This window comes from Mastacembelus armatus, chromosome 5 (genome assembly GCF_900324485.2).
Source record: "Mastacembelus armatus chromosome 5, fMasArm1.2, whole genome shotgun sequence".
In the NCBI taxonomy this organism is placed as follows: domain Eukaryota; kingdom Metazoa; phylum Chordata; class Actinopteri; order Synbranchiformes; family Mastacembelidae; genus Mastacembelus; species Mastacembelus armatus.
In genome coordinates, this window is record NC_046637.1 from 22,080,303 (window position 1) to 22,094,140 (window position 13,838).

The window sequence follows — 13,838 nt, forward strand, 5'->3', positions numbered from 1 at the left end:
AGGTTAGACTTGTCAACAAAACTAGGCTGTGGATTTTACTCACAGAGTGCAGCCAGCCAATGAGACTTAAGAGTCTGATAAAAAAAAAAAAGTTTCAATCCACAGAGGGATGGGACTTGAAAATTATGATGTTTGCGTGCCTGCTTTAGGACAGTGATAAAATCCTCTGCCTAGCGGAGAGCAATGTTATTCATTCCAAAATGATGATGTTTTTCATTCCAACATGAAAACAACCTGGACAAAGTGCAGCTGCTCTATTAGTAATCACAATTGATGAGCAAAATCTGAACTGTAGCACCTGAAAAAGCAGTCATTTCACATTTTTTCATTTCTTTTCACATTACTAAAAATTAAGTTAACAGCAACCAAGGTGGTGTTAATGTTGTGTATCTAGCTGGGCAGGTAGAGCAGATTGCAAGAACGTCCTCAGAGCTTGCAGTGGTGATTGGTAACTGGTAGAAGCCTCCAGTTTTTTTTTGTTTTTCAAGCTTAGCTGTCATTCTTTGTGCATTAACCCATAAATGGGTATTGTCCTGATCTGCATGCTCAAATGTAAAAATGTCTCTCCTATTCTGGTTTTATATACTGTGTAGTGTCTTTCTCTGTATTTATTACAAAAACTCATAATAACATATAATATACTACATAATCGGAAAGGAATGAAGCATCAGATGAAGGTTAAAAAAAAAAACTAAGCAGTCGCCACAGCACATAGTGAACAGCAACGGCACTCAGACAGATGGTGCCACAGGTGGCCCCAGGGCTTCGCCGTCAGGAAAATTATTCCTGCTGGTGTTCATATAGGGTCTTGTAAACAATTCAATATGAACTCATAATTTGATTTGTCTAAGTTTGTGAAGGGATTTCCTATCAGCTTTATGCATCTATAGAACTACTTGTACATTTAATATTGTAGGAAGGAGTCTGATTAAAGCCAAAAGGTCTAAAACCAATGCAGGTGTAGTTTTAACCAGAATTGAATATAGGCCACTTTTGAGCACAATGACCCCAACCTTATTTAAAACTAAATCACACTTCCATAACAAAGTAAAAATCATCAACTCCACCTCTACAATGCTGATTAATGGAGACATATCTGATAAGTATTACACAAGTAAGACACAACCCAACTTTAGAATCCAGAGCCCCATCCTGGTCGAAGGTTTACACTGACTGTTGTCCCCTGTTTTCTGTTTGCATTACACTGTATGTACAGCCTCATAGAAAGACATTCTGCCATAAACTTTAGATTGTGAGCCACAACAGCAGTTAATTTCAAACTGATATCACATTGTAAAGTCTGTCCTGCAAAGGAATTAAAGATAAGTAAATACCACTGACAGCATTAGATAAGAGTGTGGCACTTTACTAAATATGCTTTTAATGGAAGACTGCTATTCTTCTGTAAGGAAAAGTAAACAGAAGAAAGAACATCTGACAGAGTTTAATAGAAGTGGAAGCTCTATGACACATATGTAACACCGAGTTATAAAAAAAACTAGGCTGCAAACTGACAGATGGATCTAGCTTGAAAATATCATGCAACACTACTGCACCTCAGTGAGTGCTTGACTGAAATTGATACCCTGTATTATTTGAAGAGTTCAACCTATGACACAGTGAATAGCAATACACAAACAGCTATGTTCACACACAACACACAGTTGTTTAGATGTCGGTGGGGTAGAAGGCTCGATGTCAGAGCACAGAACAACCTGTCACACAGGTATTCTCCACTTCGAGCTCATCCATTGAGCCTTGTTCAGGCATTTCCCTTTTCTTCACCACTTTGCTCTTCACCAGCTAGTATTCCTTACCACCACCCTTCCTAGTGTCTATACCTATGTTACACCAGTGGAACAAAAAAAGAACTGAGAGGAAAAAAAAAAACTGTGATGCTGTCTGACTGTGTGAATCATCCAAAATTGTAATAACACCACTACAGCAATGTGCTGCTGCAGAGAGACCTGGGTGTCCTGATACTGTAGCATGCACACAACTCTACAGCTCCAATACACACCAACATAGACATCTGACAGTGTCCTCTTGTTTCGGACTCTCTGAAGACATTAGTAGCAGGTCTTTTTAGGCCTGTACATTGTGTAAGTTGGGGCCTCCACGGATCAGACGTGTTTTTCCAGCACATATGATTTCTTGCCTGGTAAATGATGCACATGCACCTGACTGCATTGACAGTGGCACTTCGACCAATCTGTGACTACAACTTGCATTTCAGTAGCTGTTCTGTGTGACCTGACAGTCAAGCCTTCACTCCTCATGCACATCAGTGAACCTTGTTCTTCTTCTTCTTCTTCTACGTGGGGTAGGAACTGACCACTGCAAACCAGGTCCACCCCACAACACTAGCTATTTGGAGAGATGCTCTGACCCAATTGTCTGGCCATCACAGTTTGGCCCTGACCAAACTTGATCTGATCCTTACGCCTGCCGATTTTTCCTGCTTCCAACGCATCAACTTCAATAACTAGCTGATCACATTCTATCAAATATATCCCACCCCTTGTCAGGTGTCAATGTATCGAGGTAATTAATGTTGTTCACTATACCCACCAGTGGTTTTAATGTCATGGCTGATGTGCTGAAACCATTTTTCACGTTAAAGGCATTCTTTGTCATGTATAAGGAGTTAATATTGCGTCATGCTAACAGCATGTGAGCACATCCATCCTACAATCAGAAAGCAAAACAAGGTCTGAAAATATAAGGGATCAAGATAGTGAATTAATTGTAATGTCTCTGACTTATTTGAGTCCTGTTACAGAGCCATGTTCATCTCTTTCTGCCAGTCTGATATGCATTCTGTCAAAAAAAAAAAAAAAAAAATTTTTTTGTATTTTATTCATGGCTAAATCAAAGACTTTCACTTTGATTGCATCAAAAAGAAAGGGGGAGTCATGTCGAGATGGGAGCACAGCTGTATTTGAGGCTTGCACTCTGCAAAACAGGGGAAGAGGTGGAATATAATACCAAAAGCTAATGTACAGTAAGTGAGCCAGAGGTACTTCTCTCTTCAGTGAAACATCACCCTTTTACTCTGCGTCTTTGCATCTGCTGAGAGAAACTAAAGCCCTTGATCGTGACGAGAGCAGAGCACAGGGGCTCAGCCCTGAGCAGACTTTTCATTACACGCTTAAACCAAGTCACAGCCATACAGGAATGTAAGCCATCAATGGGTGATGCAAAATGGCTTTTAAGAAAAGAGAAACATAACAGCATTTAGCCTGTGTAAGGAAATTATTTTTATAGCATTGAACAAGGAAAATATGAAAGCTCTTCGGGAGGTTATAGAAGAGTGCCATGTATATTTGTTTTTCTAGTTTTACATTGGCTGTGGTATGGACTAGGTAGCAGCTACTGTACCATGGCTAGAGGCTGACAGCTGCCATGCTGGCTCCAAGTAACTCACAGTCAAAAAGCAAAAACTTCTCTCTGTAGAAAACTTAAGTCAATCATTTTTTTTCCAGAAGTTGTTAGGGTCTCAATTATTTAATAAACTGAAAGATGCTGGCCCATTGATAGGATTTTTAGGCTTATAAAAGGTTTTGACATCTGCCATGTGGGTGTTGATTGGCAGGTGTGATTAACAGTTTACCTGCCTGCTGCTCTCCAGCTCCCAGACTCATTTTATTTCAGATAGTTCTGCTACTACTACTACTGTGCAGTTAAATTAATAAAAACCTTAAATATTGCTGTCACAAAATGTTACATTATTTTATTATGGTACCTGTTTTTTTTTTTTTTAACTTAGTGTGAATGTTGTGCAAATGTAAAATCTCAGCCCTCACATTAGAAAAAACTGATGTTTTTATTTGTCTTTCACAAAGGAGCTTAAGTTCACAAATTAAAACCCACAGGGACAGAGAAAAAAAAAAGGACCAGTTACGTATCAGTATACTTCCAGGGCTCTTTATTTAGCATGCATGTCTACTTTGCAGTTTATGCCTTGGAGAGAGGTGAAATCCACAAGGATGGGGAAAATATGTTACAATCAAAGATGGCATGTGGAAAGGTATTAATTTCAATCAGCTCAGGTCCAATAACAATGTTATTTCGTACACATGTATGCTATCCTCATATTTTCCTTGCTGTCTTTGGGGAAAAGGTGGAACAAGTTCCTTAGGTAAGCATTAATCCTCATTTAAACTCATCTCACAAAACTTACAGAAAGCAGGTCAAAAGGTCTTTTTGTTGGAAAAGCTCAGTAGCTTATAATACTCAAACCTCTGGGACGTGAGATGAGAAACCAAAATCCTACATAGGCTGTCTGGCTGTCTGAGGTTCTAAATAATAGTTCCTTGCAAATACACACTGCCAACTCTGCTCGACTTCCCAAGATAATTAGAGTAGCACGTCTTTTTTGGCAATGCCACAGAGGAAACTGAAGTATAGAGAACAGGACTGGGATTAGAGTTGAGGCAGATGAGCTGCACAGGTAACAGGCAGACAAAGTGTCTGGAGAATGACAAAGACAAAGATCATAAGAGTGAGGAGAGACACTGTGTGTGAGGGAGAAACCTCCTTTGGGTCATTAGGCTACAGAAAGACACATGCAGGTGTCACCTCATTCTTCATTCTCTCACTTTCCTGCCCAACAGACACCAAGCAGGAAGGTATAAGGACTCTGAGCCATGTTCAGTGAACCTGACATGTGCTGCATATATTGTGGGAAATAAGGTACATTGTAGTGCCACTGGATACTAATCGTCCTCCTACTATTTTCTATCACCATTTACAGGATAAGATTGACATGTTTAATACAAGATACACAACAGTATGAAAACTGCAACATGTAGGTGGATACAGATTGATGTAAGATTTTCTGTCTATTCAGGAATTTGGCTGTGTTGTATTCTGTATAATAACAGTGAACAGTTAACTGTGACACCTCAACCTAAGTTCCATTATTAGAGCGTCTGCTGTCAGATAAAGCTGTGATAAGACAATACAGTGCTGCCTTGGCACAGCAGCCACATAGATGAATCCAGACACGTAAGACAAGACAAATAGACCTCAGCTAATGCTGACAGAGCACCCAGGGTGGAAAATTTAGACAGACGTTCAATCATACGTTTGACAAGTGGGGACATATTCAAGCGAGGGGATCTCTGTTTCCATAATTCCAAACCCCATAATCCATTTTTGTCCCCTGTCAGGGTTTAAATGAATGATTCACTGGGCTGAACTGAGAAAGCAAGTCATCTTGGTAACAAATTGAATATATGCATCTCAAATTGTATGTTATTAGAAGTGTAAAAACAATTCTGAAACACAGGCAGTTTTTGCACATTTAGTGCATGTACTTTAAGTAAGTGAGGCATGTATGTAACATGTAGGGGTTTGGGGGTCGGAGGGGTGAGCTTTAACAGTATATTCACACACACAGATTCAAAAGGCTGGGCTAGAGACAGCTGCCGTTCGTTGTAAATGAAACCTGGCATTGCAGTCCTGCAGCCCCCGCACTTGCAAATACCACTGTGACACTGTGCGAGCAACAGGCAGCCAATCACATTCCAATGGAATAAAGAGTTTTCCTACTGTACTGCACTATGTAAATACATTTGAAACATAATGGAGGGAAAATGTATCAGTGTGGTCTCTCTCTCAACACACCCCCATAGCTAGAGTCACTGAAGGTCATATTCATTCAGCTACTTTGTATCCAATTATGTGTAAACCTGCATTAAATTACTTTCTTTTTAAACCAATATGGAAAACCTGTTACCAAACAGTTTTCAGTGTAAATCAAGTATAGCTGTAGTTCATCTGAAGTCATGTGTGTGCCCACCTGATGATTGCACATTCATTTGTCATTCTCTTTTAAGCTTATAGTCTTCACCAACTCTTGCTCTTAGGCTGTTAAATGCTCCCCTGCATTTACTATTTAACTTTGTCTGTCTCCTGGGCAATATATCACAGCAACTGCTTTCATATACAAGTGGTGGTATCCAATGTTGACATAAGATTATTTATCCATAGTCATTTTATCTGTGACATGTCAGATGTAAAGGCCGGGAGGAGGGCATCATGGGTATTCACTTGCTCCTGGCAGCCTGGAAGAACTACTGGATATGGCAAAGACAATGGTGGTCAACATGGAAGTTTTCTTTAGACTATGCTGTCTGTTTACATATCCTACCAAAAAAAACATGCTCAAAACAGTCTGTTTTATATATCTCATTAAATGAGGAAAAAAACCCAAACAAACAACAACAAAATAGAAAAGTGAAAGTGAAACAATTTAGAAAGTAAATTAGCAAAATGGTTAAGACAACCTAATTTGGGTAAATGAGTTGCTGGGGCAAAGTGAGTCCTCTGCAAACAAAACACTCAATAAGTAACATTTGTCCCCCGCAGTGGTTTTAAATGATGCCACGAGGTAGCTCTGCTGCATCACAATTACCTGGCAGTGTGTCTCTTTGCTCCATTAACATAAGCAAGCTATTTCACTTGAGTTAGTCTCTCCTAAAGGGCTTGAGGGGCCTAGAGGTGATAGAGAAGCTGCATAAGGTATTGTATGAATAAAGATGGTAATGATCTATGATACAGTAACCTTCTGCTGCACGGTTTAGTATAAATACAATGGTTATGCTGCAGGGAGCTGGAATAAATAAAACATGACAGGAAAAGTACATGTACTTTTATTGCTATTTAAAATAGATAAAACTAGGCTGACTGTGAGACGTGTCTCAAGGTACTGCTAGACAGTTGGCACACACTTCGCGCTATGAGACTGGTTTGTCTATTCTCATAATCCTCAATTTATTGAAAATAACAGGGGGAATGAGCCACCTGTGTTAAATAGCACCTGTACAATCTGACACAATTATCTGACATCAGACAGAAATAGGATCTAATCTCACTCAAAAAGGAAGAAAATGTTGCCACAGGTGAATTTGAATTTGTGAAAGGCTGAGTGATTCATTCCCATAAATACAGACAATATTTGGTTAAAAAATATCTATCAAATACAGTGTATCACTAACATAGTCAAATGAAAGGGTATCGTAAATGGGGAAGGTTTGTACTGTAATGATCATGAAATGGCAAACAAAATCCTAATTGATCTTCACTAAGCCTTGCCCCCAGTTACAGCTTAGCAGTCGTGACTAGTTAGGCCAGGGCTGTCAAGCTTTAGATTTCTCCACAAAGAGACATGTTGTGCACGAAGTTTGTAACAAGATCGATAATCTGTGTATAAAAAGTTCGGACACTGGTGTCTTTTTTAGCCTTTACAAAGCAAAAACAGAAAAAAACGTAGTTATAATGTTAGGTGGGTAAGCAGTTTAGCCCTTTAGGGACCCTATGAAAATTTTCTGAAGGCCACCCACTGTGCGCTTGTGGCATGTAGTAGTTTCCTGTGGGCATGATTTCTAAAGGTTGTGTTTTACCATTCTTGATGTATCATTACTTTTACAGGCCAGTGAGTATGCTGGGGAATGTGTTTCTGTTTACACTGGTTTATTAGTTTGTTGTGCCACATATCACAACTTCCCAACTCTAGATAGCCTTAGTTACAAAGGTAACAAGTATGTCAGTATCTAATATTTTGTGGTGTTATGGAAAATGTTATAAAAAACAATCCCTTTAGGACTGGCACACTCACTGTGTGGGAGTTTAGAAAATGTAATACCTCTTTACGCAGTCTTTGTAAAATGAATCAGCTGGAAAAATTCAGGCCATTGTTTGCAAATTCTCTGTTGTCTGCGACTGTTATCACTGTGTGCTGCTTATTATGTGCCAGGAAAGAAGCAAAGAGAGTATAACTAATCGCTAAGGTGACTGGGCTTGGTGAAAGCAATAAGGTGGCAACATATGTAGCAGGAGGTAAATGAAAAAAACTGTACAACTTTTGGTCTTCTACATTCAGACACATCAGTGGAACTCACATGTAATTGAATATGTGATGATGTGTGGAGGAAAAAGTCAAGAAATGGTACACAGGGCACAGAAACTGCCAATTCAACCTCTATTCCAACCTCCCCTCTCGCCGGCCATAAAACGCAGTGTAATAGGATTCCTAAGCTTTTCCAGTGACTGCTTCCACTATCACACAGACATTTAAGTGCACTAATCCATGACAAATTGTCTCATCTGATCCATGACAAATTGTCTGAAGGGCCGATAGAGACAAGGAGATGGAGGGAGGGATGGAGGGAGGGGACAAGAGGATGGAGGGCTAGGGGAAGAGGCCAACCGCAGAGAGAGTGCTGCTCGGCACCTGAATGATCAGACAGTTATTGCCTAGTTTTTTAGAAAGGTTGCTTTCATTACCTCGAAGGGCATGCTGTGTGATAGAGGGAGAGAAGGATCACATAGCAATGATATGCTGTCTACCTAAACCCACAGTTTTTAAAGCAATTTGGTCTGGTAGATTATAGAATTTGAGTTCCTCTGTTGGCACAAAAAGGTAGATATTATGTTGACGAAATGGATGTTTCCAATTCAATTTGTGTCACATATGATATATGATTTTCATTCTGTAGTTTCATGTATGACTTAAAGAGGTGGTTTTACAAGATACATGAGTGAATATTTAGTCAAACAAAACAGCATGGAAAAAAAGAGCATGGCTGGTGCCACCTTTTAAGAGGCTAATCCACCTCCTTGGACAGTAATGATATGGATGTGTTCGTGTGTGCATGCTGGCAAACACATGCGCATGGCTTATATTGCATTTTGCTTCATTTCCACGAGTCAGTTCTGCCAGCCAGATCAAACAATTTCTTTCCATCCACTTTACAAAAAAATAAGCCATCATCCTGTAATTTAATTGAATTTTCTTTCACCATCAATTCTGATGTTAATTAGTTTCTACAGTTTAATAAGGATGTAAATAAAGCTGACTTAATAGCAAAACAAAAACACAGAATGCTTGTATGGAAAGCTGTTCCTGTGGGTAGTATGGGTGGATCTGCCATTCACGCTGTAAAAGCTCTTACACCTCCACAAAAGAAGCGAAACAGCAAGATTACTACTTTGAAGATGACTGTGTAAAAAAAAGTGTATGTTCACTTCCTTGTTTCTGCTGCTATACCAAGCTATTGTAATGAGCTGTCTGAGAACTATGGAAATGAGTTCCAAGCTGAAAACAGTGTGTGCATTCAGTTTGTGAGCCAGTGAAGCTAATTTCTTAACATTCCCAAACACTGCCAGAAAAATCATCAATCTTCTGAAGCAGCCATCCGCTCGGCAATGGAAAGAAAGAGGAAAAATATTCAATTTATACTGTCTGTATGTATGGCTTCCAGGCTTGCACCGTGTCCTCATTTACCGAAAGACAGCTATCGTAAATCAAGTTCAAGTCAGATTTTCGTCTTCCAACAACACCCCAATTCTTCCATCCTAAGTTAAAACACAATAGATGCATGAAATTAAAGTTCGCCACTACAGTATTTTGACGTGTTGTGTTCTTGAAGTCTTAGAGCAACTTCTTGATTTAACAACAATATTCATGCTAATCATCACATTGTTGCTGCTGTTTGACCAGAGATGCCTCTTAATTAGTCATTAGAATTAGGCTACATGTTGTCTTCCACCTCAAACTGTTGTATACACTGAGGCAGCATTATAGCACACTGAACAAAGAGCTAATTGAAATGCCTTTAAATTACCTGTGATTAAACTTTACACGCCACTTCGATCAATGGGTAAAAACATAACATTACCTGTAATCTACAGGTACAGGTACAGTTCTCCCTCTTTATAAGCTGTTCCATTTTATACTGTGATATGTAACATCTGTCATGTACAGCACGTGGAAATTCAGCAGGCTTATAGCTGCCATTCACACATAAATCATATTTCATTTCAACCTTTGACTATGGTTTTCTTTCAAATGAAAAGCAGGTGACATCCATAATAGTGATTTAATAATGAGTGAATTAGAGCTCTCTAATGGTTCACATATACTCTGCACTGTGTTCCCATTACAGCTAACTAAAAACGGTCAAACAAAACCATCAGCAGCACACTGCCATCAAAGGCTAGTAGAGTTAGTTTTACAGCAGCACCTGGAACAAGAATCATGCTGTTCTACTAGAGCTGAGACTCTCTAAAACTGCCCTGTCAAAGCCACAATAAAACAAAGCAGCAGCTAAAGTGTTGTTATATTCAAACTGCCCCTCTGGGTATTGATACATTATGAACATGGCTACTGTATATACTTCAGTTGAACAAGGATAAACAAATACAGCACCCGCTAAGCGTAACTTAATGATGATATTGTATTAAATGGAGTAGACAACACATTAGGGAGCATTTTCATTATAACAACAGAAAGTAAATCTACAGTGTATTCTGCCAACAATGCGCTGACAATGTAAATTGGGTACACCTTTACTGACTTGTGATGGAGTCCAATATGATGTGCTGTCAAGAGTGGCCTGGTTTGTATGGCGGCAGTCTTGGCAGTGAGCAGTTCTGCTCACTGTGTTGGCAGGTGGGGAGAGTGCAGAGCCGGGCTTGTGTGTGTCATGTCACATTCAGCTCATCTGTCAATGTAGTGGATTATTTCTTGAGAGACCAGAATTGGCTGCCCAGAATCAGGCCGCCATCAATCTTCAGCCACACTAGCAGGATGCAGAGGAGGCTGCGTGAAGCAGAGGCTCATGGGAAAGGGAGTGGCGCCGCTTCCTGAGCAGGTGACGAAGCAGAGCAATTTGCCAATTTGCCACGGAAATATTTGAAAAAAATAAATTAATTAATGCAATTTTGAAACTTTGCCATGCATTTTTTTCTTTTTTTTTTTGGTAGGCTTTCTCAGCTCACTTGCCAGCAGCAGATAAGCTGATTTCTCAAACACCTTTCGATGCTATAGCAGGCTGGAGGATTACATCTGTACCTGGCTCTACATGACCTTCACTTCCTGCTCTCACATTCCCATACAGCTCCATCTCTGTATGTCTTTGTCCATTTGGGATGGTTTGTGAGTTTTTTGTACCACTCAATCTTTCAGACAGTCAACCGGGCTGTATGCCAAGACCCACAAAAATTTATTTCAGGACATGTTTTTTTTACAAAATACCAATATATTATTTTATGACTGTCCAAATGACAATACAGTAGCATTACATGCCACGTTGCGAGGCACATGCGGGAAAATGGCTTCATCATCAAGCAGTTTTAAAGATAATCAATCAATAATCTGAGCACATAGATGGCATGTGTAAGTCTAAGATTAAACATTATTTCTATATATTTTGAATAGATAACAAATTTGAAATCCTATATTTCATGTTTTGTAAATTAAACCATGCTACAATTTAATTTACTACATGGCAATAAATACAGTTTAGAAACACAAAACCATTACTTGATTAAGGAAAACAGCAAGGCATTAAAGCCAATGGATTTTCAAGGCAAGACATCTTCTCTGTCCTACCACGTCCTACATTGCTATATCTATTTATATCTGAGGGCTCTGGCCTCAATGAAACCAGAGAGCTTCTCAAATTATAAAATCAATTCTAATTCAAATATTTATCATAGCATTTCAATTCTGAGAGAGCAGTTCTGGTTAGATCGGTTAACACTGCTCCACAGCTGAGTAAGATTGATGTCAACCTAATCCTCTTAAAAAAAACATGATATACAGTAAATGGTACAGTTGCTGAGCAGCAGGGAAAAGCATAAAAGTTCTGAGTGACCAGATGTGATAGAGCATTTTCCTGAGGAAGCCTGCTGATTAGTGTAGTACAATATCATAACATATCCTCAGATTATGATTTTCAGCACCAATTATAGTTGTCATACTTTGCAGTGTGTTTGATTATTAAAGTTTTCCGGAAAGTATTAGTGCTAAAATAAGTCTGGAACACCTTCAACGTTAATGCAGCTCTCGTTTGGTCCAGCCTAAATCAGTTCAATATCTTAAATGAAATCTGGGAATTTACAAGATCAAATTACCAGAGTGTGTGTTTATCACCTGTCTCTAGAGTGTATGTTTGCATCCTCTCAGACCTGATGTGTCCTTCCTGCACACAACTCCAGTATCCCCAGGAGACTCATGAAAATGCCACACCATAATGGCCTCAGTGGTTTAATGGTATGTGAATGTGTGAGCATGTACATGTCCATATCCCGGTTAGTGTTCTATGCAGTAAGAGTGTTAGTTCATCAGTTTGACAGGAAACTTTCCGGAGGACTCGTAGCCTCAAAAGTCCTTTGCCTGAAAGACTGCAGATCCATGCTGGTGGTGGTGGTTTTGGGTGAGTGGGGGTGGTGTTTTTTTTTTACCCCTTCTTCCCCTTTGGGATTACTGCATTATTCAAAAGACACTTACTGAGCCATGCACTTCCTTGTACATCTTTGGCACCAAGCTCGACTTGCCAACCCGTCAAAAAAAAAAAAAAAAAGGAAAAGATGGAAGCCAGCCTTTAAAAATTCTATCAGAGCTCTCTGTCGCTCATCCCTTACCCTCTTGTTCCAGTTAACGGGACTGGAATTCTTTGAGAACTTTCTATCTATCATAGCTGGGATTTTCTCGTGTCAGCAAAAGTAAGCCAGTTCTTCACGATGCTACTTAAAGTCACCAACAGTTAACACAACCATGAAGAATGTGGACTTTTTCCTTTTTGTTGTGCTTCTATTACTGTCTTTTTCCTTGGCAATGCACAACCAAGCACAAGATATTATCAATGTTTAACAGCCGCTTGGCTTCCCGAGAGGGCCCCATTCTGCACAGGAGTTCAGCATGAGAGTCACACTCATTGTTAAAAGCTTAAAGAAAGCCTTTACTTTGCTCTAAAAAGCCTTCTCTGTAACACTCCCTTATATACCATAAGCAATGCTGGTAAGCTTTTCGATAATAAGAGAGTTGGATTCGGCTCGACATCTACCCTCCCCTTTTGCCGCTACAGTGCTGAATGTGCCTGGCTTAATTGCCAAACATTTTCTAGTGCAAAAGATGGCTTCATAATTTTCTTTCCCATCTAAGCTACAGTACAATGATCAAAGTTCACTTCTAAACCAACAGAATAACAGGGATTTTTGCCTACAGCTCATCCTGCTCCTAACAGTCTGCCAGCAAGAATGTGACTGTGATTGTGACCTCACCAAACATGAAAAACATCGTCCTACCAGCCAGCTCACAATGTTAGAAGATACTGTCTGTCTAACTGGGCTTTAGTGTTCAGATTTAAACAAATGCATGCAGCTCATTCAAAGAACCATATCGCATCTAACCGTATATACACTCAGGTTTCACTATGGCTGAACAAAAGTACATAATATGGTATTGGATGTGTAATACTGTGGTCGTCTTCCCTTTTGCTTATCCTGTACGACTGAGAGCAAGGTGAATCACCATGTTAGAGTACAATACTGTGACAAATCATTCTGACATACTGCAGCAGTCTCTTGCTGTTGCTTTTAAATGGCAAAAGCTGAGAACTGCTACCCCATTGAGAGGGCAACGTCTCGCACTGTAACACTGCTCAGTGAAGCTGAAATCCGACAAAGAGGCACACATACCCAGGGTGAGAATGTCGGTGCGACCGGGCCGGGCCACATGGTGCTGCTGGATTGTCTGGTAGAGTGTGGCCTGGCATAACAGCAGGAAGCCAAAGCTAATCCACATGGCCAACAACCAGGACATGGTAAGGCCGAGGCTGCAGGAATACACACAGCAGGAGGGAAACAACAGGAGAACAGGGACAGTTGTATTACAGCATATCCCCATGCATATTTACAGTACAACATTATGTTTAATGCTTTTGCACCTAACAAAACAAACAAAAAACAAAAACGAACATATCATTAAAAATTTTCTGATATCACTAAGAAACATTGAGACCAACTAGTGAAAATGATTCGCAGCT

General features: G+C 39.7%; 1 protein-coding gene across 1 annotated transcript in view; it reads right to left on the minus strand.

Moving 5' to 3' along the window:
- Positions 1-13,838, minus strand: part of tafa1b (TAFA chemokine like family member 1b) — a 91,382-nt gene that overhangs the window by 75,440 nt on the left and 2,104 nt on the right. Inside the window, exon 2 of the mRNA XM_026307466.1 lies at positions 13,492-13,628. Within this exon, the coding sequence (XP_026163251.1) occupies positions 13,492-13,615 (124 nt within the window). The 5' untranslated portion in view covers positions 13,616-13,628. The remainder of the gene's footprint in view (positions 1-13,491; positions 13,629-13,838) is intronic.